Genomic DNA, 25,875 nt, shown 5'->3' with positions numbered 1-25,875 from the left:
GTAATCAGTGGTGTCAAAGATTACACTGAGGTCCAGCAGTAGAAGCACAGAGGTAGAATCAGAGTCCATAGCTAGTAAAAAACCATTCACCACTCTGGTCAGAGCAGTTTCAGCGGAGAGACAGGCCCTGAAAGCTGATGGAAAAGGTTCATATAGGTAGTTTTCTTCTATATGGGTCAAAAGTTGTTGATACACAACTCTCTCTAGTACTTAAGAAAAGAATGGAAGATTAGTGACTGGCCGATAGTTATTAAGAGACCCTGGATCGAGGTGGGGTTTTTAAAGTAGAGGTTTATCCACAGTTGTCTTAAAACTGCTAGGAACAATGCCAATTGTAAGTGATAAATTAACAATGTCTAGCATTGTAGGGCCCAGGAAAGACCAGAGGTCTTTAAAAAAGTTTTGCTGGTAAGGGCTCAAGTAGGCAAGAAGTTGGTTTAGAAGCTGACTCGAGCTTAGTCAAAGTATCAAGAGAGATAGTCTCAAAAGCTGTAATAACAGGGACTATCAGTGACTCATTGTATAGATATGAATTTGGTAAGACAGGATCTGCAGCAGTAGCTGGAGGTGAAGAACCAATTTTGTTTATGATCTCATCAACCTTAGTCTAGAAATTCATAGGCCGTGAATAGTGAGCAGCTAATAGACGGCTGGTTTTTAGTAAGTTTAGGTACAGTGTCAAAAAGAAATCTGTTAATATTGATTAAACGAGAGAGATTGGCTGCTTTTGCAGCAGATAAAGCACACTTGCATTTCAACAAACACTCATGCCAAGCAGTGGCGGCTGGTGCTAAAAAAAAATTTGGGAGGGGGGGCGCAATTTACCTTGGCACAGCGCCCCTGACAGCTGCTTTAATGTCCACACAGTCACAGAGTTATTAAGAAGGACTATAGATTTTATCAGGGTTCGTAGACAGTGGATGATTGACAGTCGAGTCGAAGCGTCGTAGTGGGTGTGAACAAGATTGATAGCCACGAGAATTGTCGAATCACATTAGAAAAAAATAAATTAAAACAATACCAATTCGCTGCCAATAAAAGTGGGAGTGTCTGGGGCAAGCAGAACTTCCCCCCCGTGGAAAATCTGAAGAACCCAATTAGACAGCAGCCTCAGGTCACCTGCTCGCCAGAAGTTTGAGGGCTTACATAAAGTATCGTTTGGTCGGAACCCCTCACCCAGGAAGTATATATATTCACACAGATATCAGCCAAATACCATTAGAAAACAACATTTAATGGCTGCTGACAGGCACTCACAGACTGAAAAAAACTTTTATTTCATAATTATTTGCATTATACAACTAAATTATATTTAACACATCTCTTGATATTTGAAGGGGGCAGCACCCCAGTGCCCTGTACTGGCTGGCCACCACTGATGCCAAGACAGGTAAAAAACTTCCAATTTTGTTTTTCGCCATTTACGTTCCAGTCTCCTGCAGGCCAGCTGAAGAGCAGATGTCTCGTCATTAAACCAGGGTGTAGGCCTATTTAGTTGCCTAGCTCTGGTAGTGAGAGGTGCAATTGAATCGAGGAGACTAGAGAGGGCCACATTTAAGTTACTAGTGAGATTTTCAACAGAGTCAGTCTCTATAGTGAAAGGAGCCAAGACTTCAGGCAGCTGCTGGCCAAATGCCGCTACCGTGGAGGGACCACAATGTGGCAAGTGGCAATTACATCTGTGTCAACATTAACTGGACAGGCCAATAATGCTTCAAATTTGATGAGAAAATGAACTGACACAGCAGATGTGGTTGGCAAGACCTCCAAACAGAAAGAGCTATCTCTTTAGATAAAACCAAATCAAGGGTATTACCACTGCAATGATTCCACTCTTGAACAAACTGAGCAAACCCAAAAAGTATCAACAAGCACCAGAAAGGCTTTACTTAGAGGATCAGCAGCCTTATTCGGATGAATACTGAAATCACCAAGAATTAGAATCTCATCAGAATGAGTCACAAGACCTGAGACAAATTCTCCAAATTAAACACTACCCCCCTAGAAATAGGGAGATAGGGTCGGGGATAGGGTTTGGTTCCCAACTGGAACATGCCAAATATTACTCTGAGAACGTCTTTCACTTAAAGAAGTCAAGACTTAAAATCACATCATCCGGAAAAGGCTCTCCTGATTTCTGCAAGTGGAAGATGTTCTCAGATCAACATTTATGATGATATCCCTGGGCTGTTATATTCATCTAGGTTACAATTTGTTGGTTAGCGTAAATTCAGTGAACATTTAACATATTAACTGGACATTTTTCTATAAACTCCAAAACAGGGCTGGTCCCTAAGTCCTTAGCATAAAATCAGATTCAGCCTGGGACTGGTCCTGAAACAGGTGGCACTGGAGGCAGGGATTTTAGTCAAACAGAAATTGTATTAGCCGGTAGTTTCAGCCCTATAGAAATAGGTTTTTCTATGTGTGAAGCAAGTTAATTTCAATAAAAGATCAAAATAAGTCAACGGGTGAACATGAAATAACACCACACGTTAAAGTTTAAAACTTGAAATTGCTCAGTCTCTCTTAGTCTGTCCTGCTTCAAGGGGGAGCTTGGCTGGTATCTCCTTTTATGAGTTCTCTCCTGCGAACCAAATCATGCCATTGCCATCTCTTCCAGACAACAATAAGAAAATCACTTAGAGGAAAGCTTTGCGAACTGAAACCCACTTTATCCTGTGTGGAGACCAGGCTGGAGTGGGGAACCTCCATCAGCAACTATGGAGAGCTCAGTTTCAATAGTAAGAGTGAGCGGGTTTGGTTGTGTGCCAGCTTTCCTTTTAATTAACTATTGATCCACCAGGAAATTAACATCCTTCATCGTCTGTGTCGTCATCAAAACTAAAACCATTATTTCTGTTTGTCTTTAAGACGACTAGAAATAACTGGTGCATTTCCATTTAATTGTGCTGATTTTGATGAGTTTTCCACTTCATTGTCACCCTAGTTTATGATTCCGCTCTAGAAAACAAGGCTACATCCATTCAGGAACCCAAAGCTCCCTGTTTACTTGTATAGTGTATAGCCCTTACACAAACACACACACACACACACACACACAAATTCACAGACCTGTTGTTCTTAAACTATAAGATAATCCTCATATATACATAATCCAGTGAGTCAAGTAAATTCTTTGAGACAGTACAAGCCTGTTTCATGCACACACACACACACCACATTGTTGCTGCACTGCACCGGCTCCCAGAATGTCTTAGAACTGACTTTAAGACCCTGCCGTTTGCTTCGAAAGCCGTCAACAGCCTAACCACCTCTTCACCTCATATTACAGTTTTCCCTCCCTCACACTGGGCTTACTTATCCTCTGGCTGGCTTCTGTCTCAGGCTAAAGCCTGGCGGTCACCACAATTTCGCAATTGCTGCCTCTTTGACTGTGCCCCCCCTCCCTCTAAAAGATATTCCCCTTCTGCAGACTCATTTAAATGGTTGCACAAAAAGCATTTTCACTCCTGAGCTTTTGAGTGTGATTAGTTTTCAGCTTGCTTTCTATGCAACTGTGCTTCGCTTTACAGCACTTGGGGCTGCAGGTTTTCCATAGTTTTCATCTTCGCTATTATTTTTGAATTCTGCACAGCACTTTCAAAAAGCACTTTTTTTCAAAATGTGCTTCACGAATTGACCTTGACCTATTGAGCCAGCCCAGTCTCACCAGCTTATAACTGATCTTAGTGCGTGTATGCCAAACCTTACTTTGCGTCAGCTCCTACGTCAGTATTTGAATAGTAGGCCTATTTGGCGTGTCTGCGTCTGTGTGTTTGCTCGTCCAATACATGTTGAGTCAGAGCACCGGAACGTGTATTGTGTTACGGGATTTTGATTTGTCGGCAAGTTTGGACCGACTTTGAGCCATGGCCACACTAGCTGTCCCCTCAACAGCTGGCATGCTGGAGCGCTCCCAAACTCAGAAGGAATTCCAAGAGAGCACGGCTCTGATCCCTCGCAGTGACGTCAGCCACATAGAGCCCCCATTCAGGACCGGCAAGCCTTTCCCTCTCAAAGGAAGAGGGCAAACCGGGGGCAACAGCGTTGTGTGTTGCCAATGACCACGGCGTTTGTTGTCAGTAAAGCTCACCAGCTGCAGGAGGGTGAAGGGGGAAGTGAGGGTTTAAATGTCACCGTGACGTCACCTGTCGGTATTTGTGACGACCCCCCGACACAGCGCAGGTTTTTCGCCACCCACACGCACACCTGTGTACCTATCCACCACATTTCTTAGAATCCAGATTTAGTTCGTGCAGCTAATCCAATTAAGTGGAAATTAAAAAAGAAAAACAATTAAACAAAGCAAAAGCAGCAAGTAATTCACATTTTAATTCAGCTCTCTTAACACTTTACTCTTCACATGTGTGGACAAAAAAAGAAGAAAGAAGCCCAATTGTAAACTACCGCAATATGCAATCCAGTTCTGTATGGTAAAAGGTAAACTGAGTTTCCATATAAAAATTGTAAATTTCCTGAATTATTCAATGATATAAAATCACATTTGCATTATTTATATGACAGCACAATTAAAGCAGAGTTTCATCGATCTGGCACAAGTATACATCCTATCATAAGATATACTATGTTGACTTGACAGCGATTAAAAACATTTCATAAAAAGGCAGAAAGTTACAGTGCTTTGTCTAAAGTCACATTTTGCCATTACTGTGTGGTTGACATTTGGAACAGATCACAGATGGTCAGCTGTGTTTTGGACACAGACAAGGCTGGGTAAAGTGGCTCAGTGAACTTGTGCTTGTACTTGTGCAGTAAGGTCAGACTGCCCCCTGGTGTCACACTGAAGAATGACAAGATGCCCTCAAAGTCCAGGAATACCGCCACCTTCCTCAGACCCTCGGTAACTATGGGAACAGCCACCTTGTCATGCAGGGCCTCCACTCTCCCCTTCTCGCTCGCAAGGCACCAGGAGTACGAGTTGAAGCCGAGACGACAGATGTCCTTCTGCCCCTTCCTCCCTATCTGCCCCTCGCACAACCCCACCTTCCAGCGGCCCTCGTCTATAGGCACCTCCACTTCCCAGTAGCAGAGTCCCTTCTCCACCGCCCGGGAGGCTAGGACCTGAGGGAAGGCGCTGAATCGAGCCCCGTCTTCCGGGTAGGCCTGCTGGACTTCGCTGTAGATCACTCTCCTGTTGTTCTGGGACAGCAGCAGCTTCTGATGGGCTGTGTCTGTGTCAAGGGTGGGGACGATCCCATCTGTGTACAAATAACATGCACAGGAGATGGTTAAAATGAGCACTCTGTTCCCATTAAGCTTACTGCTATGTGAATTTTGAAATTGTGGATGAGAGAAGCTGAATGGAGACGGAAAAACAGCAACCAACATCTACCAACAACTAGGGATGTCACAATTATTACATAATCGCCTGACCGCGATTATTTGACTGCGATCATTTTGCATAATCTTCACAATCGGTTCCATTCATTTATATAAAAAACAGCTGGATGAAACTAACAGAAATATCATATTTCCATCAGTATTTCCACGTCGTTTTCCACCGTTTGTTGTTTGACTGGCGCTCTCTTAATGACGTCATCTTGTTGCGCCCCTGGCACACCAGTGGTGAATTAGTGCCAACGAACGGTTCGTCTTGAGACGCTTATTCTATAATATTCGACAAGCATCTGTTGACATCAACATCATGGACATAGTTGCAAAGCCAAACACCACAGCACTGCTGTGGGCAGATTTTGGCTTTAAGCCAAATGAAAAAGGAGAGCCCAATAACTTGGAGGAGGCGATTTGTCGGATTTGCAGCAAAAAAAGCGCTAATACCACAAATTTAAAAAAAAACATCTACGGATCCACCAACCCACTCAATTCGCCGAACCTGGACAGACAGCCAACGCCGCAGTTCCACTCCGGCAATTGGCTGTTCCTGAAGCTTTCAGACAAGTGTCTAAATATAAATGTGACAGTTCCAGATGGTGCACATTAACAGACGGCGTAACGCGGTATATAGCCAAATAATGTATCAGAGGAAGCATGTGGTAGTCTGCAGCCCTCCCTGGATTGGCAGAGGGGGTGGAGCAGCGACAGCTCAGAAAATAGGGTAATTGGCCAAGTACAATTGGGGAGAGCCCCCCCCCCCAAAAAAAATGACAATTAAACCGTTAATTGTGATTTGTACGACAATTAATCGTCAACTAAAATTTCATGATCGTGACAGCCCTACCAACAACTAAATATTACAGAAAAGTGTTCATGCTAAAACTGACTTGTTGATTAGGTCACTACACAATAGAGAGCCATGGAAACTGATTGTTAATTTTAATTTCCCCAATGGTTAAGTAATGCCTGACAACTCCTCTCATATATCTTTTGAATTTTGAATATTTTGATGATGTAGTTCTGTCGAGGGAGATTAAATCCAGCTAGTGGAAATGTACCTGATCTGTATTTCAATTATCTTTTAGACTTAAAAAAAATCCTCTTGAAATTCATTTAAAGTTTCAATCTCGAAGATTCCAGTTGCTTTTGTTTTTTTGGCACACTTCCCAGGAGCCATTCTGAAACCGCCAACTAGTTTGTAAGCCACAACATCGGAACACAGAGCGTTTATTCTTCCTACATTTTCTGGTGAACCAACCACTGTTAGGTGATGTAAAACATGTCACTACCTGTCAGATGCTTGAGATTTTTGATGGGAATGCTGCCACAGACTCATGTTTGTATTTCTCCATATTACTACAAATGCAAGGGCCTTCACCAGTGGTGGTTGGAATGAAATCCTGCACACTCTCAGCCCTCCATAGCACATGGTTGAGTCTTGCTGATCTAGAGTTATCTGCTACTGCTCATGACAGTTGTTGAGAGTGCAAGGTTTAAAATAAATAAATAAATAAAAATTTCAGGCCACTCACAAAGCATTCGGTAGGAGTCTCTGTCCGGCAGAGAGAGAAAAATGTTGTTCAGGCGCTTCTCTGTCCACTTTTGCAGACAGTTGAGTCGGGCATGGTTCACTTCTTCTGGAGCCCCTACTGTCACCCCTTCGACAACACTTCCCATGTCGCTGACCCTGGAAGGGAGAGATGGAAGAAGCAGACGGCATGAGGATTCAGAGACAAAGATGACCACCTGTCACGTTGCTTTTATCTGCTACAATATTCAAATTGTGCTGGAATAATATGCAGGCCAAATAATATGCAAAAGCTCAAGGCACTAATTCACTGAGAAAGAGCTTGAGTTTGACCAAAGAAAACGAAATAACAGTCGATACAATGACTATAATCACTCACATTTGGGTTGTCCTGCTGTATTCCTGTCAGGAAAAAACAAAGAAACTTGTAAATAAAAAAAATAAAAAAACAGGTTCGGGCAGTAACCAGCAATGATTCAGCATTCAGTGCTCATCTACACGTTTATCGACAAAACAGGTGGAAAACCTCCGTGGCCGGCATCCGTAACCTCACCATAATGAAGGCCTGTTCCCGGACCTGTTCGTCCCTCTGGGTATCTGCGAGACCCTCCAGGATGTGGAGACCCTGCTGGACGGAGATGAGGGAGCCCTGGAGCTGGCTGAGCTGGCTCTCTAAGCCCCCCAGGGCCCTGTTCTCCTCCTGCCTCACACATTGCAGGGCTGATTGCTCCTCCTGCTCCAGGGCCTCCTTTATGGCCCCGTACTGCTGCTGAACTCCAGCCCTCGCCTCCGTCAACACCACCTGGAGAAGGGAATCAGAAGCTAAAGTCATAAGGTTTTGTTTTTTAGAATGTTAAAAAATGTTTTCTTCCACCTGCCAGGAATGGGACGTAACGCATTCCTCACAGTGACATGTAGCGAAAAGACAAAGTTAGGAAACACAAAACATGTAAGTCTGATGTTTGAATTTCTGTCTATTTGGATTTCTTTAAAAGACCAGTGCAGGTATTAGAAAAATCCCAAACACACACACACACACACGTAGTAATAAGATAGATTTAGAATAGCAAAGAGCTCTCAACAATGTAGTATTCCCATTAAGTACATGACACTGAGACATAAGAAGCAAGGTTCAACAATAAGGATTGCCCCAGACAAGTAAAATACCATGTCGGGCTAGTACATATTGCAACTCACTTCGGGCAAGTGTTTAAAAAAAAAGATAACAAAAAATGTTTTAATCATTTTTTTTTTCCGATCATTGTCGTATCATAATTATGTTCTTGTTCTTGGCACGCAGTATAACCCCTCCCCTTGCACGCATCGCAGAATATTGGCACCATTGGCCAATCAAGAATTGAGTAGGCTAGTCATGCCATGTGTGGCTGTCAAGACTTGTCACTCATGAAAAAATGGCAGCGCATAAAGACAAAATTTATGAAATGAAGTGCAAGAGAGTATTTCAAGAGTTTAGTTGGGTTGAGTTTATAATAATAATAATAATAAATTAAACGTATATATCGCTTTTCTAATACTCAAAGTCGCTTTATAATAAACGGGGTGAAACAAGACGACAGATAAACATAACACAGACATACAGGGGTGGATGGGAAGGTGCAGGTATTAGAACGTTTAGTTTCCCATTATCACAGCTGTCAGTCAGCTACCATGGTTATCCACTTACATAACTGTACACACCTACTTCTGTAACTTCTCATCCCAACCATGGGAAAACAGGAGCTGTTATTCGTTCGGGTGCTGGAAATATACCAAAGTGCTGTGTGTGCAACAACTAACCACATTATTGCACTTTGGAAACTACTAGTGTGTGTGTGTGAGAAAGTACTGTACGTAGTGAAGAAGCTCGACTATAAAGTTCTGAACTCCACCTCTGTCTCTTACTGGACACCCTGCAGCATGTTTGAATCCTGTAATCAGCTGGGTGAGGGCTACATCAGCCAACCGTTTAGATGGGTGAGAGCTTCCAAAAGGTTTTTCCACCACAGTCGAAAGCACCTAGAATGGGTATGCAAGCGTCGGAACTGGACATTAGAGCAGTGGAAGAAGGTCACCTGGTCCGACGAGTCTCCATTTTCTTTTAGATCATGTGGATGGCTGTGTATTTGTGCGCCGTTTACCTGGAAATGATGGCACCAGGATGCATTCTGGGAAACCAATTGGTGGAGGGAGTGTGATGCTCTGGGAAATGTTCTGGGATATCCTGGGTCGGGCCATTCATGTGGACGTCAACTTGACACTTGCCACCTACCTAAACATCACTGTAGACATGGTACACCCCTTTATGACAATGGTATTCCCTGATGGCAGTGGCCTCTTTCAGCAGGATAATGCATCCTGCACACATTGTTCAGGAATGGTTTGAGGAACATGGTGAAGTGTTCAAGGTGTTACCCTGACCTCTAAATTCTCCATATTTCAATCTGATTGAGCAGCTGTGGGATGTGCTGGACCGACAAGTCTGATCCATGGCAGTTCCACCTTGCAACTTACAGGACTTGAAGGATCTGCTGCCAGACACCATAGGACACCTTCAGGGGTTTTGTAGAGTCCATGCCAGGGCTGGAGACTAAAAGTGTCCTGTCATCCCGGGGACGATAGAAAATGTGTTTAGGATGAACAGAGATCTGGTACAAAGGGATTTTATATATATATTTTTTAAATTTATTTTAAACTATCGCTTAGCAAATGACAAACTGAACCGAGCACCGACTACAACGGAGCGTATCTTCTCATGCTGTTACTATAGTTACTATCATTGGCTGGCTACTCATTGGCTACTAGCTAGCCAACTTTAGCCAGGCGCTCTGATTAATAGCGGATGGATCACGGGTGGTGAAATAGAAAATCATTAAGTCTTTATGCATGTTCAATAATCCAGGTAAGAAAATCAAAGAAAGTTGAATCAGTTCATCTGGACACGTTTATTGAAAGAGAAACGTTTCATCACTCATCTGAGTGACCTCTTTAGTCTCAACTGACTGCAGGTACCCCCACCCTTATAAACAATATAGTGGCATAACGACCCAAAACAACGATTGGTTTCATATGCAAATTGCCGTGAGCATTAACTAGAGTTTCAATGGCAATGCGTACTATTCACAGAGGGTTTGGGAATGGTTGCAATCACAACATTGTTAAGATGGCGACAAATGCACTCTTAGGAGTACAGGAACCACCTGAGACTCAGCCTCAGGTGCAGACAGAGCGGGATTACACCTAAGAGCCTGCAAATGAAATCTTTGGAGAAGGGCCCCCGAGCTAACAAGATCCTCCAGAAGGCGCAGAGCCAGCTGTTGAACGAACAGGTGAGAAACTAATTTTACCATTGACGTTTTGAAAGCCAAAGAGGAGCAGATCCAGTAGAGACTAATGTTGCGTCTAGATGAGACCACTTTCCAACATGTGATTGATATCACGGAGAGGGCTCGTCTAGCACAACATGCCAAGTCAAAAACCAGGCAGCAAAAGAAGTTCGACCTACTTGCTGCACGCCACAGACATCGACAGACAACGGATGGCGCCCTAAACAGCAGACAGACAGACAAGACAGACGGATGCCAGAAACATGCCATCGATATGGACAAGTGGGTGAAGAATCTGCCCGACAGACAACTCACCGAGGAGGAGAAAGACATCCTTGTTTAGGGGCTGAATTTTTCTGTCACGCCGAGGCAAATCCCGATAGTGGACTGGATCACAGCCAGAGAATCAGCAAACAGTAAAAACAACATTGCGGAGCAACTGTTGCCTGCCTAAGCAATGTGAAGTTCGCGGTGGTGTAGCGGTCTAAGCATCGGCTTTGCATCGATGCAGTTGTCCAATGGGGACCAGGGTTCGCGCCCTGGTCTCGTCAGATCCGACTATGGCCGGATTCGATGAAGCAGCAACAATTGGCAACGCTGTCTTCGGGAGGGGGGCGGAGTCGGCTTGTGTTAGTCACATGAATGCGTCTCTGGGTGTGTTGGAAAAAGCAGTGGTTTGGCCTGGATTCGCCTTGTCATGAAAGTGGCGAGGCGTGTCCTTCAAGACTGCCGGCCGGAGAAATGCAGTTGGCGAATGCATACAGTACAAGGGTGGGTGTTTGAATTAGAACAGGGAGTGATTGGCCACTAAATTGTGAGAAAAAGGGAAAAATCAGACATAAATAAAAAAAATAAAAAATAATGTGAAGCTGCCGCCATCCAACATCAGCAGAGATGACAGGAAAGCTCTCACAACTCTCAGTAAGGACAAACACATCATCATCATCATCCTTCCAGCAGACAAAGGCAGATGCACTGTTGTATTAAACCAGAAAGACTCGTGAGAAAGGAGACCCGAGACGAGCCCGAGCAACCAGGGGGAATATGTACATAGGGGAGCCAATCAGGGAGATTTGGCGCAGCAGGACAGGGCAAGAACACAACATCCAATCGGAGAAAGGGGAGGGAGATTGGGTGCAGGTGCGCAGGCAAAGCACAGCCAATCGGAGAAAGGGAAACAGGTGAGTGAAGCCCGGCAATCGGGAGAAATCAGGGTCACTCAGGCAAACAGGGCGCAGGTGAACCGAAACACCAATCAGGGGATGGGGAGCATGCGAGCCCCGATGACCCAGATCATACAACCATGACAGGACCCCCCCCCCCCAGGGATGGATTCCAGACGTCCTAAAACGAACAGACCAGGAGCATCAAGCAGGGCAGATGGAGGGAGTCGGAAGAGGACCTCAGGACTAAGTGGTCTGGGAGCGGATGAATGGGGCCAGGGATCTCAGGCGGACAGCCCGAGGGCTGGACCGATGGATGCAACCGATCTGGAGGGCAACCAGGATGCAGGACCGAAGGGCAGAGGAGCTCTGGCGGACAGGCAGGTGGATGACCTGGAGGCTGGCGATGCGAACGGGACCGCCGCTCTGGAGGCTGGCGACACGGACTGGACAGAGGCATCGGAGACAGCCGGACCATTCGGGGAACAGGCTTCGGAGGCGGCCGGACCGCTCAGGGAACAGGCTTCGGAGCGGTCGCTTCGGAGGCGGCCAGATCACTCGGGGAACAGGCTGGTCGTTGGCAGGGGCAGCTGACGGCTCGAGAACAGACTGGTCGTTGGCAGAGGTGGCCGACAGCTTAGGAAGACTGCTCTTCAGAAAAGGTGTGTAACCAATTCTACTGATGTAAGGAAAAAAGTGGAACTGATGGTGGGCATCAAACATCTTTGCTATGGAATAACTATCACCTTCAATCAGGTGGGCAGCCTTTTACGTTTCCCTCATTGTCACAAAAAGGTGTCTCCACTCTCAGTGATATTTTTAACAATGCTAGACTCCATTTATTCCAAGCTATTAGGGAGGAATATGATTTACTAGGCACCTCTTTCTTTTTTTACTTGAGACTGAGATCTGCAATGAAAACATATGGGATGCCCTGGAATGGGCCTTTGCCGGAGCACCCTATGGAGGAGTGGATCGGTCCCGAGCGGGGTTCTCGGGGGACAGTGATGCGTATATATAACTCTGACTCTACTAAAACACTGGCAGTTGAAGGGGTGTGGGCCAGGGAACTATGCATTGTCGGTCTGGAACCAAATTGGGAAACGATATGGTGGAACATAAGCAGTACTTCTAAAAATCTTGTGCATCAACTGATTCACAGAGCATATGATACACCCATCAAATGTTTAAAATGAAACAAATTACCAGTCCTAACTGTACTCACCGCCGGGCTCAGGTGCCAGACACAACAATGCATATGTTTTGGGACTGCTCACTGATCAGAGATTTTTGGACACAGGTTATGTCAACACTGCACACGTTATTAGGATCAACAATATTGCCTGATCCCTGCCTTTGCCTGCTCAATTACTATTTGTCTGTCTCTCAATTTAAATCAGTGAAGACTAATGATGGCAGGCCTTACTGCAGCAAAAAAGACCATACTGACACTGTGGTTTAATCCCAGACTTCCTTTAATTAAGTGCTGGATGGTGTCCTACCAGAGCATAGTGTCTCTTGAGTGTGTAACAGCACGATTCAATAGATGGTCTGGCATAGTAGCTGCGTCCATACCTTAAAAGAAGGGATCTCCCCTCTCCCGCACCCCTCCACACCCATTAACATCAGACCTGGAGCAGGCCAGCTTTGGTAGTAGAAATGGATGGTTGTATATACAATGTATAGTTTTGTTTTATTGTTTTTTTTTTTTTCAGTCCACTGTTATTTGTTTTTCCCTTGGGAATGTCTGTCTCTTACTCTCAGCTACTACAGATATGGTTTTTTTATTCTGAAAATTTATCCCCCCCCTTTATTTCAGTCCTTAAACATTGTTACTAATGTGCCACCCTTTTGTTGTTGTTTGTGTTTGTTGTGTCCTGTTTTTTAAAAATAAAACTTGTTGATCACAAAAAAAACCCAACAACCTGAACGGGCCTGTTTTCTGTTATCTCACCTGGAACTCCTGTTTCTTCTGCTTGAGTTCAGCCACTCTGTTCAGGAACACTTGTTCTGCTTCCTGAAGCTGTTTAATCTCTCCCTTCAAGTTTCCCTGGAGAAAATGATTTGCAAAACTCATGAAAATTGCAAAATCATCCTTTTCACCAACCATGGCTCTGCACCGTGCACCATTCATATGTAGGTCTGGGCTATCCATCCATTATCCAAACCGCTTATCCTGCTCAGGGTCACGGGGATGCTGGAGCCTATCCCAGCAGTCACTGGGCGGCAGGCAGGGAGACACTCTGGACAGGCCACCAATCCATCACAGGGCCGACACACAAACCCACATTCACACCTAGGGATTATTTAGTATGGCCGATTCACCTGACCTACATGTCTGTTGGACTGTGGGAGGAATCCCACGCAGACATCCAAACTCCACACAGAAGACAACCTGGGACGACACCCAAGGTTCGAACCCAGGACCTTCTTGTTGTGAGGTGACCACGCTAACCACTGCGCCACCGTGCCACAGGTCAGGGCTATATGTATGCCTATTTCAACTTTGACTGCAATTATTGTACGCACCTTAATAATAACCCTGATCTGTGGCGTTGACCCCTTTCCCCTCTCAAAGGTCTCTAATAATGTGGCTGCAATAAATCCCCTTACCCTCAGCTCTCTCTCTGCCTCCCTGATGCTGATGCAGCGGTGGTCCCGGTGAGAGCCTATCACAGTGCACACAGTGCATACGCACATCGCACACTGCCGACAGTAGATGCGGTTTATCTCCTGGTGCTCCTGGCACCTCCACAGGGAGATATCCTCCATGGGAGCCACCAGGGTGTGGTTTTGGAAGACTGGGGATTCCAGGTGGGGACGCAGGTGCTCTGAACACATGGAGGCCCCGCACACTAGGCAGGTCTTAACAGCAGGCTGCTGCCCAGGAGTGGGGCAGTAATGGCAGGACATGGGAATGCCACTGGCTCCTTGTGGCTTGGGAGAGAGACCGCTGCATGCAGGGTAAGCAGTGGTGGATGCAGGAAGTTTGGTGAATGCCAGAGATGGCCTGGAGAGATGGTGCAAAGGAGACTTGCCTTTACCGGGAGTGGAGACCTGAGGAGAAGACTTTGAGTTGGCAGGGGAGGTAGGTCTTTCTACCGGTGAATGCATTCCTGACAATTCATTTTTTTCTTTGAGGGTTGCAGGTACAGGTGCATCACATGTATCTACTTCACTGCAGTTGTCTGAGTCATCTGCTATTAAGGGCGGTTCTGATGGGGGCTTGTTCTGGGAGATGAAGACAACTTCAGGCGTATTGCTTATACTGCTGCAAGGGGGCTGGTCTCTGGATGAGATGTTAACATTGCCCTTGGTTTTGGAGGATTCTGGTCTCTCTTCAATCATGGGTGTCTCCACTTCAGTAGACCAGCGGCTAGATGTACCTGACACTGGTGTGGTGGGCTGCTCGCTGTCACTGGAAGGTTTGCCAGCAGCACCTGGGTCCACAGCTAGTCGCTTTGTGTTTGCCTCTTGCTCTGGTACATGTCTGCTAGCTTTTCTCTTGCCAAGAATTGTGCTGGGCTTCCACAGTGTAAAGCCAGTCGTGTTGACAGTAATGGCCCCATCCGTTCTGGATTCGCCTATAAACAAAATATTATCTAAATGTGAGTATACCCCCAACAAAAAATATAACCTGTAGTTTTATCACAGAACAACATGCATCAATCATTGGCCCTTTACTACAGTATAAACAAGAACACACTGTCACAGATGCAACGCAGAACCGTTGTGAACTGCACAACACGGGATCGTTGTCTTAAGTTTATGATTGGCTGTAGGCCTGATACTGACTGTATTTTCAATGGAGTAGCTTTAGCATCCTATTATGTACATCATATCCTGACTGGATGCTTAACACTGACATTGTCAAGTCAGTTTCACTTGTATAGCCCATTACCACAAATTTGCCTCGGTGGGCTGTACAGCACGTGCACTGGATGTTGTGTTTACACAATGAACAGAATTGTAAAAAAAAAGAAAAGAGAAGCTTTAGCTCGGGTTCAACAGAGCTAAACTTGGCGAATCATGTTTTAGCTCACCAACAACCCAAAGAAGCAAGCCGACACAGAAACGCTTCGCAACTTTCATCCGGAGACCGATTTGGTTAAGCATGGGACATCCTACCCCCGAACACATGGGCAGTAACCACTGACAGAATACCATGAAGAGGAAACGAGGATAACGGTGCGGGTGGAGAAAGAGAAAACTGCCCTTGTCAATAACAATGAGGGAAAAAATAAAACGTTTGTAAAAAATAAAATACATAAATAAATCGCCCCCCCTCCCAAACTCACGCAGGTGCTGCAGCTAAAGTGCCCCCCCCCCGCTGGATTCATATCGGACACTGCGCGATTTATGATCAAACTTACCCGCGGCGCCGCGAGGCTGCGGCGGTGGGCTGCGGGGCGACGGCCCCGCCGTACTCAAGTCAAACGGCAGGGTCTTGTAGACGGTTGTACACTTCCATTGGGGACAACGGTACGGCCCGTTGGGAGAAACGCTCCACAAGTCTCCCAGGCAGCGTTGGCAGAAGCGATGGTTGCACTTTAAGATGACGGGCCTCTGAATCAGCTCGTAGCACATAGAACACGGCGACGGAGTGTCAAGAGAGGCGCCCATTTTGTTTACAACCGCTCGCGATGAGGAACAAAAACGGAAGTCCGGGGAGGAGCCAAATATTTGAATTACGCCAGGGGGCGGGGCCTGCCTTAAAGGCGCAAGCAGGTTGGACGGGAAGTGGCGGTATCCGCCGTCGAGTAGTCTGCGATCCGCCAGGAAACCGAGAGAAGTCGGGACGGCCGCCGAAATCCAACCGCGCCGTTCGGGACTCAAAACATCGACCTGGTGCCTTACACTGATCCGGTGATCGACATGTTAAACTTGAACACTGCCCCGTTCGCTTCAAACGACAGGGTCAGCCCTGCGAGACGGTCTCGGTTGACTGCTGCCTTCGCAGCGGAATGCGAACGCAAACGGGGAGGTTTGTCTTCTCCCTGCGTCGCATTCTCTCATTTGAGGGGGCCGAGACATGTGACTTTGTAAGTGGGAGGGTGGTTTGTTTGCGCTGCGGGAGGTGTATCTTTTGAAAGTAAATGTACTGCCTACAAAGCACATTGCATGTAACGATGGCCTGAATCAGACGGAATCATTTGAACATGTATTTTTTTTCAAACGTTACCACGTGACGGGCTCGAGACGTCGCTGTCCACACATCCCCGGAAATCCGCTCTGAGCCCTGCTGCAGACGGACAGGCGTTGGATAGATAAGATGTCATAATACAAAACCCGAATCTACAGCCAAAATGCCTACCCCGATTACAAAGGTTGTCACCTTAACGAGCCTGTCCCTATATTTGGTGCCCTTTCAGACACAAAGCTGGAGCGACCTTGTGTTTTTTTCTTTACCATATGATTTTGATGAATAAAGACCAAATCTGTGGGCCTTTGTAGGCCTATCTCATTAATAGACTTGTTGCAACCGTCTTTTCCGGAATAATCACAGTTTGCAGTATTCATAACAATACTGCGCAAAGATTTAATACCAACAAGAATATATACACACAAAACACATTCCTTCTGCACAAACTCTGTTATAAAGACAGTAGTTTTGGAATCAAGCAAACAATGTGTCAAAACTCCCAACCTACAGGCATGTTTATCCCAGTGACAAGAAATGCAGGGAAACAAAACAGTGTTTTACAGTGAAAACCTTTATTTAGTATTCATGTATTCTCATAGTAATCTTCTGTTGTTGTTGTTGTTGTTGATGTTAGTTATCCTTCTTTTCCGTATTTGCTTAAAGTTTGGTATCTATAGGATTTTTATTTCCAGACTGGGACAGGCCTTATTAAACTATTACCACCTTAGTTCACTCGTCCCTGCCCCTCCACTCTGTCCAGTGACAGAAAGATGGGACAGTAGTGACTGTCCAGGGACACTCCCAACTACCCACATATTACCCTGTTGGTCCCAACAAAAACAAAGACGAGAGAGTCAGAGAAAAGAGAGAGAGAGAGAGAAAGAGAGAGAGAGTCGGAAAAAGAGAGAACAAGAGACAGAGGGAAGAAAGATATTTAGCTACACAACGGGACATTTGTGTGTGAGGCTGATGTCTTGGTTCACTAGCCTAACAAACTATTGCACAAAGACAGACGTACGCGTATGTGCGCCACACAAATGCGCACATACACACACACACACACACACACACACACACATGCGTGCGCACAGACGCTCACACAAGCACACTTGCACAGCAGCTACAGGTTGTAGGGCAGACAGTCCGTGAAGCCCCCGTCACAGTGAAGATACCACAGGCTAGAAAATATTCAGATTCTTTTCAAAGTGAAGCACTGTGCAAAGTTAGCTAGCAGGGCGTTGGATGGATTGAAGTAAAGTTCCTAGGACACCTCTAACACTCACTGGTAAATGGTTCATTCAAAATTTGTAACACAAGTATTTAGTTTTTTGATCATATTCGTTTTCTTTAACCTTGTAAAACAACTTTCAATATATGTTGTCGTAAGTTAATAGGAACAGAGGAAAATATGAGCAAAAAGAACAAGAAAGAAAACTTCATTTCATTGTCATAGTTTACATATGGAACACAACAGAGTTACATCAACCCAATATTATATGAGAATGAACTCTTTCCCTTTTTTTTTCGACAAATAAAACATGACACATATTCAGGCAGAGACACACATATCTTGGTGTTAACATAGTGATACACTTGTAATTACAGAGTTTGTGCATGGATATAATGTGTGTGTGTTTGCATATGTAGTATATACATATACGTGTGTGTGCGTGCATGTGGGTGCACGTGTTTGTGTGCATCTGTGTGTGTGTTTACATATGCATATGTAGTATATCCATGAGTGTGTGTGTCTGTTTGCATATGTAGTATATACATATACGTGTGTGTGCGTGCATATGTAGTATATACATATACATGTGTGTATGTGTGTCTGTTTACATATGCATATGTAGTACATCCATATACGTGTGTGTTTTTGCATATGTAGTATATACATATACATGTGTGTTTGTGTGCATGTGTGTGTGTCTGTTTGCATATGCATATGTAATATATCCATATGTGTGTGTTTGTTTGCATATGTAGTATATCCATATCTGTGTGTGTGTGTGTGTGTGTGTGTGTGTGTGTGTGTGTGTGTGTGTGTGTGTGAATTAGTGCATGTGTGTTTTTCTAGGTATATTTTTTTTGTCTGTGCCAGAGGATGTACAGCATTTCAACCCTGCTCCTTCTCACCTAGGTAGTGGGTTAGTCCATACTTCTCAGTTGTACAGTAACAGTCTCCACCCTTGCCATGGTCTATGCTCTGCTGTGCAAGGGTTAGCTCTGCAAACCAATGGGATTCTAAGTGCTCGGTGCACTGTCTACGTGCTGGGGGGCGGGGCGGGGCTGTTGACCACACAGGGAACAATGAACAGGGTAGATGACCAAGAGAACGGGTTACGTCGCTTTTCTTTTTCTTCAGTAGGTAGGAGTGAAAGGCAGATTGCCTGGTTGGCTGGTTTTTGCCGGTTAGCTGGTTGGCTGGCTTGCTGGTTCCATAAGGGGTGATTGTGTTCCTCTTCTCCACAGCCCTGGTCTACCACCTCCCTCTTTTGTGTTGATGTTGAGGGACTGGAATGTGATGAGTGAACATGGACACATGGAAATTCTAGAGCCTGAGATGTGCACAATACAAACACACACATAGACGAGAGATGGATATAGAAAGATCAACTGAGACAGTTTGAGACAGAATGTGTGCATGCGTACGTGAGTGTGTGTGTGTGTGTGTGTGTGTGTGTGTGTGTGTGTGGTGCATGGTGCAATTCAAGTTGTTAATGCACTGTACATTTATATTCAAGTTATTGTGTTGCACAATTCACAGGGACAGAATGACATTTCCATGCTTGTCAAATCTTACAAAGCTATAACACTGCCGATGACAGTTGACAAAATTGCCAGTTTTACCTTTAAATAGTGAACAGTGATATCTTTATGAGACCACTTGAGACTGTAAGGAGATGCTGTATCTGTTTGAGTGTGTTAAATCATACCCCATTTTGTCATTACTTACCTATGGACCACGTTAGGCGTTCCCTCCCTCTGTGTGAATATAAGGGAGAGACAGATCCACAAGAATTATAAAACAGTTCTCAATGTCATTCTATTTTTAGACTGCCACATTCCCATAATGCTGGTACTGAAGCAAGCCCGTGAGCATCACGCAAGCTGACTTGCTGTAGTACCGATATGGGCCAGCGGGTAGCGCTTGGCAGTTCAAATGGGTAACAAAATTATCTGCTGTAATGAATTGCTCAGTGATGATGGATTTTTCTCCAGAGGCTTTGGCAAACTGGTGCACAGTGAGGCTACACTTGATAAACTGAGGAGGAATAGCTGCAACCCAAGGCTTTTTTCACAGCATCTCACAGCATCGCGCTCTGTCAGCAAGCACGGCAACGCAGTATTAAGCAGTGCAGCAATTCTAACTTATTAGCTAAATAATGAGCTTCTTATGTGTGGTTGAGCCTCTGGGGGAGAAGGGAGACCTAATGGTTAGCATAGCCTTGGGATCTCCTCAGACATTGTGATCCAGGAGCATCATCCAGTCACTGTTAAGAGGATATGTGGGTTGCAAGTTAGTTTGGGCTTGCAAATTTGATGAATTATGGTGGGCTTATTTGGTATATGCAAAAATGAGTTGTATATAGATCAGTTTATTGAAATGTTCTTCGTTTATTTTTTTCTTGTGTTTGTTATACAATCATCCCAGTTGTATATTCCTTTAGATGCCACAAAAATTGTGGATGAAAAGGTTAGTTCTTAATGCCAGCCTGGTGCAACACTCAAAATGTTGGCTTAGATACAGTAAAGTGTATGAGATCGCTTCCTTTCTTTCTCTGTGAGGTTATAACATAATTTTTCATTGAGATGATATGTCACACAGATTGTGATAGACCATCTGTTGACCCAATTCTAGAGTTACTTCCTCTTAGTCTCCACTGAAATTTCCTCACTTGCTTTTAAGCGTCTACTTTTGTCAGCCTGATGTAAAATCAGTTGGTAGTGTTATTTTGGATCCATGATTACCCTGGGCCAAGAAACAATCGATTACATTAGGGATGCACGGTGATATTGGCATGTCATTGGTATCGGCCGATAAAGGCTTCAAAATGAAATAGCAGCATCGGCGCAAAATGCCGATATGATAGGCCGATAAAACGCTGCTATGCGCACACGATACGAACCATTGACTAGGCACAGATGTGGTGCATCACGTTAGGCGGGGCAGAGTGGGTTTTATTTTTTACCTGCTACACCAACTGTGTATGTGTTGTGTCTGTGTTTGCGTGCCAGCCGTGTTTTCTGAGGAAATTTCAAGTGGGCTTCTGTGGAAATTGGGTAAGTGGCAAATGCTTTAACTGATACTGAATTAATTAACGATATCATTTTAACTACAGGATCATGGATACACCTCGATTTGATTGATTTAGCATTTTAATGTGCAATGAAGAAAAAAAACCCCACAAGGTTCCATTTCTGTGTTGCATTGCCTCTGGTACAATGAGATATTTATTTGAATCATTTTTAAACAGATTGTACTCGTTTTTCACACAGTTCTATGTAGTTTGTACTCCGTTGGAGGGCCATGTACTCGCGCATAGACCAAAAAAAAATTAAAGAAAAAATAGACCAGCCGCGTAAAAATAGAAAACAGCAGCACAATTCCTGCATGGTGAACGCAGCTTCCATGGTCAGTGTAGCAGCTTCAGTTCAGTCCACTACAGGAGAGACTTGATGTTCTCTGCAATTAGGTGGGTGGGTGTGGGTGTGTGAGTGTGTGTGGGGGGGGGGTGTATATCGGTACTGGCATTCACAATCAGTCAAAATGAGTTCGAAAATATCGTCATATCGGATATTGTCAAAAATCTAATATCGTGCATCCCTGAATTGTATAACACACACACATACAGTATGTATGAAAGCCAAATTCAAAAGATAAATGTTTGTAAAGTCATTAATCCAGTGTTTTTCAAACTATGGCTTGCGACCAAAAAGTGGGTCACAGCAGGAGGCCAGGTGGGTCAAGGGATGTCCACAATAAGCACATTATGTTAGGAGAAAGAACTGAAATTTAAAAAAAATAAAAATGTATTTTAATATTTTTTTGAGTTGAAGCAACAATATAATGATTTAAATATATTCCAAAATATCACTTGTCTGTTTCATTTGATCATTAGTAGGCCATGACTGAAGACTGAAAAGGGGACTACTGCATTGATGAACAATACAGAGAGGAGTGTTAATTACCTCGCTTTTTGACTGGTAAAGAGATTTTATTGCTTAGTTTACTGCACAAATTATTTGGTGGGTCCCGGGGCTAAAAAGTATACACGAGTGGCAATGATGTGAAAATTTTGAGGAATCCCTTATCTAATGTATCCCAGAAGACGTACTCTTAAGTCTCCAGAGGTTGCCTGTGGTATTGAACTTTTAAAGCTACACTACAATTATTTTAAATCAATTAAGTGTTCTTGACTCTATACAGGACAAATTGCACCCGCTGGCAAGTCAATACACCAAGTGGCTTTGCTGCTAGAGCCCGTAAGTGGTCAGGTGAGATCAGCCTTCTTGCAGTTTTTTTGCATATCACGTATATAACCGGTTCTCGTGATATTGTCAGTAACAGAGAGGGCTCTCCCACACTAAGGAGGAACAAGCGCCAATGTATCTTTATTTTTTTTGAATAGGTTAAAAAATAGCAGTACATGAATAATAGCCATTTTGGCATCTAGCCTTCATTAGTGTGTGCCAGTGCAGAAGTACCACTCGCAGCAAACAAGCGCCACTGCTGTGCCAAACATACATAGGATACCTTTAGAGAGAGTTAAACAGTAACTAAACCTTAAGCCATTTTAGTGAGTTTGCTGACAGGTTAAAAACAACAGAATAATAACTTTAATAACGGATCTGTTCACAGAACCAGCAGTGAGAGTACTATTGACAACTGTTAGTGCTGGTTCTGGCTGTCTATTAGCTGCAGTTGTGTTTATCCTGCTATGCTAACATCACAGAATACCAAGACCAGCCCGCCATGTTTTTAAACTTAGCATGACTTTTACCCTGTATTCAGCAAACTACCATGGTGTGGATGGGAGGAGAAATGGGGTAGGGATCATCCTGAAGGAAGAGTATGTCAAGAGTGTGTTGGAGGTGAAGAGAGTGTCGGACAGAGTGATGAGTATGAGGCTGGAAATCAAAGGTGCGATGATAAATGTTGTCAGTGCATATGCCCTGCAAGTTGGGTGTGAGATGGATGAGAAAGAAGAATTCTGGAGTGAGTTGGATGAAGTGACGGAGAGTGTACCCAAGGAGGAGAGCGTAGTGATTGGAGCAGACTTCAATGGGCATGTTGGTGAAGGGCACGGCGGTGATGAGGAGGTGATGGGTAGGTACGGTGTGAAGGAGGAGAGTGTAGAAGGACAGATGATGGTGGATTTTGTGAAAAGGATGGAAATGGCTGTGGTTAATACGTATTTCAAGAAGAGGGAGGAACACAGGTTGACGTGTTAAAGTGGAGGAAGGTGCACACAGGTGGACTATATCTTATGCAGGAGGTGCACTCTGAAAGAGGTTGGCTACTGCAAGGTGGTGACAGGGGAGAATGCAGCTAGGATCAAATGATGGAAGTTGAAGAAGGAAGACTGTTGTTTGACGTTCAGGGAGGAGTTAAGACAGGCACTGGGTGGTAGTGAAGAGTTAACCGATGGCTGGGCAACTACTGCAGAAAATGGCGAGGGAGACAGCTAGAAAGGTATGTGATGTGTCATCTGGACAGAGGAAGGAAGACAAGGAGACTTGGTTGTGGAATGAGGAGGTACAGGAAAATATTCAGAGGAAGAGGTTGGTGAAGAAGTGGGATAGTCAGAGCGATGAAGAAAGTAGATGGGAGTACAAGGAGATGTAGTGTAAGGCGAAGTGAGAGGTGGTGAAGGCAAAGGAAAAGGTGTTTGGCGAGTTGTATGAGAGCTTGGACACTAAGGAAGGAGAAAAGCACTTGTACCAATTGGCTAGACAGAGGGACCAAGCTGGGAAGGATGTGCAGCAGGTTAGGTTGATAAAGGATAGAGATGGAAATGTGCTGACAAGCGGGGAGAGTGTGTTGAGAAGGTGAAATGAGTACTTTGAAGGGCTGATGAATGAAAAAAATGAGAGAGAGAGAGAGAGAGAGAGAGAGAGAGAGAGAGAGAGAGAGAGAGAGAGAGAGAGAGAGAGAGAGACACAGAGAGAGACAGAGAGAGACAGAGAGAGAGAGAGAGAGAGAGAGAGAAGGTTGGATGACATGGGGATAGTGAATAAGGAAGTGTGGTGGATTACCAAGGTGGAAGTGAGGGCAGCTATGAAGAGGATGAAGAGTGGAAAGGTGGTTGGTCTAGATCATCTTTTCCCAACCCAGTCCTCAAGGACCCCCTATCCTTCAGATTTTCTTTGCAACCCTGAATAGGTCCCTGTTTGTAGTTATTCAATCAATCAGCAATGAATTATGTCAGATTTTGCACACCTTGCATAATTAAGTGCTGTGAGATGATTGGTTGAGTAAGTACAAGCAGGGCTACCTATGCAGGGTTACAATGAAAATCTGCAGGATAGGGCGTCCTTAGGGACTGGGTTGGGAAACACTGGTCTAAATGACATGTCTGTGGAGGCATGGAGAAGTTTAGGAGCGATGGCTGTGGAGTTTTTAACTAGATTGTTTAACACAATCTTGGAAAGTGAGAGGATGCCTGAGGAGCGGAGAAGTATACTTGTACCAATTGTTAAGAATAAGGGTGATGTGCAGAGCTGTAGTAACTACAGAGGTATAAAGTTGATCAGCCACAGCATGAAGATATGGGAAAGAGTAGTGGAAGCTAGGTTAGGAGGAGAGGCGATGATTAGCGGCCAGCAGTATGGTTTCATGCCACGAAAGAGCACCACAGATGTGATGTTTGCTTTGACAATGTTGATGGAGAATTATAGAGAAGGCCAGAAGTTACAGACCAGAGTTACATTGTGTCTTTGTGGTTTTAGAGAAAGCATATGACAGGGTGCCGAGCAAGGAGGTGTGTTATTGTATGAGGAAGTCGGGAGTAGCACAGAAGTATGTAAGAGTGGTGCAGGATACGTATGAGGGCAGCGTGACAGTGGTGAGGTGTGCGGTAGCAATGACGGATAGGTTCAAGATGGAGGTGGGATTACACGAAGGATTGGCTCTGAGCCCTTTCTTGTTTGCAATGGTGATAGACAGGTTGATGTACGAGATCAGGCAGCAGTCTCTGTGGACTATGATGTTCACGGACAACAGTGTGATCTGTAGTGAGAGTAGGGTGCAGGTGGAGGAGAGCCTGGGGAGGTGGAGGTATGCACTGGAGAGAAGAGGATTAAAAGTCAGATGAAATACATGTGCATGAATGAGAGGGAGGACAGCGGAATGGTGAAGATGCAAGTAGTAGAGGTAGTGAAGGTGGATTTCAAATAGGAGTTCAAATACTTTGGGTCAACTTTTCAAAGTAATGGGGAGTGTGCTTGAGAGATGAAGAAGAGAGTGCAGGCAGGGTGGAGTGGGTGGAGAAGAGTGTCAGGAGTGATTTGCGACAGAAGGGTGCCAGCAAGAGTGAAAGGGAATGTTACAAAATGGTAGTGAGACCACCTATGTTGTATGGTTTGGAGACGGTGGCACTGACAAAAAGACAGGAGGTGGAGCTGGAGGTAGCAGAGTTGAACATGCTAAGATTTTCGTTGGGAGTGACGAAGATGGACAGGATTAGGAACGAGTATATTAGGGGGACAGTTCAGGTTGGACGGTTTGGAGACAAAGCAAGAGAGGCAAGATTGAGATGGCTTGGACATGTGTGGAGGAGAGATGCTGGGTATATTGGGAGAAGGATGCTGAATATGGAGCTGCCAGGGCAGAGGAAAAGAGGAAGGCCAAAGAGGAGGTTTATGGACATGGTGAGGGAGGACATGTAGGTGGTTGACGTGACAGAGGAAGATGCAGAGGACTGGAAGAGATGGAAACGGATGATCCGCTGTGGCGACCCCTAACGGGAGCAGCCGAAAGAAGAAGAGATGTCAGCAAACCCACTAAAATAGTCTAGGGTTTAGATACTCTTTAAGTGTGAAAATGCCCCCGAGTCTCCTCACCCTTGCTCTCGGCCAGCAGCTCCTCGGTCATGAGTCCGTCCTGTCGGTTCCCCAGGACAAAGGCCAGGAAGGAGAGGATGAGGGCGTCCAGGATGCCCATGATGGCGAGGATGTAGGCCCAGCGCACAGAGCAGGCCCCCAGGCTGTACTTATCTGTCTGTTCCCCGCACATGCGCCTCACTTCATCACTGTCCCATCCGTCTGGATAGATCATACACCCCAGCACCAAACACACACCTGGTGGTGCGAAAGAGAGAGAGAGGGAGAGATGTGGAAGGTAGGGGGGGATTTGTT

The 25,875-nt window shown here is 45.0% G+C and overlaps 2 protein-coding genes across 3 annotated transcripts in view; both read right to left on the bottom strand.

The window, feature by feature from the left end:
- Positions 1-4,322: 4,322 nt before the first annotated feature.
- si:dkey-29p10.4 (tripartite motif-containing protein 14) lies at positions 4,323-16,463 on the bottom strand. Of its 2 annotated transcripts, XM_056281923.1 has the most exons (7): positions 15,746-16,463; positions 13,986-14,956; positions 13,327-13,422; positions 7,440-7,688; positions 7,266-7,288; positions 6,891-7,045; positions 4,323-5,222 (listed from the first exon to the last, which is right to left on the bottom strand). In XM_056281923.1, exons 1-7 carry the CDS (start codon positions 15,993-15,995, stop codon positions 4,669-4,671), a joined length of 2,298 nt encoding a protein of 765 aa, XP_056137898.1. In that variant the 5' UTR covers positions 15,996-16,463; the 3' UTR covers positions 4,323-4,668. The 2 variants fall into 2 exon arrangements, with proteins under 2 accessions (XP_056137898.1, XP_056137899.1); XM_056281924.1 differs by lacking the exon at positions 13,327-13,422.
- A 9,086-nt stretch (positions 16,464-25,549) lies between these two features.
- Positions 25,550-25,875, bottom strand: part of LOC130114456 (LHFPL tetraspan subfamily member 3 protein-like) — a 43,271-nt gene continuing 42,945 nt past the window's right edge. The window contains exon 2 of the mRNA XM_056282337.1: positions 25,550-25,818. Coding sequence (XP_056138312.1) covers positions 25,550-25,818 — 269 coding nt within the window. The remainder of the gene's footprint in view (positions 25,819-25,875) is intronic.

Source organism: Lampris incognitus, chromosome 6 (assembly GCF_029633865.1).
Source record: "Lampris incognitus isolate fLamInc1 chromosome 6, fLamInc1.hap2, whole genome shotgun sequence".
Taxonomy (NCBI): domain Eukaryota; kingdom Metazoa; phylum Chordata; class Actinopteri; order Lampriformes; family Lampridae; genus Lampris; species Lampris incognitus.
This window is presented reverse-complemented; position numbering and strand designations above follow the sequence as displayed.

Excerpts from the sequence above, each read along its gene's own strand:
- si:dkey-29p10.4 (XM_056281923.1), bottom strand. The coding sequence starts at position 15,995 with ATGGGCGCCTCTCTTGACACTCCGTCGCCGTGTTCTATGTGCTACGAG. Across the intron at positions 14,957-15,745 it reads GCAGCCTCGCGGCGCCGCGG|GCGAATCCAGAACGGATGGG; the intron begins GTAAGTTTGATC and ends TTTTGTTTATAG. Across the intron at positions 7,689-13,326 it reads AGAAGAAACAGGAGTTCCAG|GTGGTGTTGACGGAGGCGAG; the intron begins GTGAGATAACAG and ends TCCCTTCTCCAG.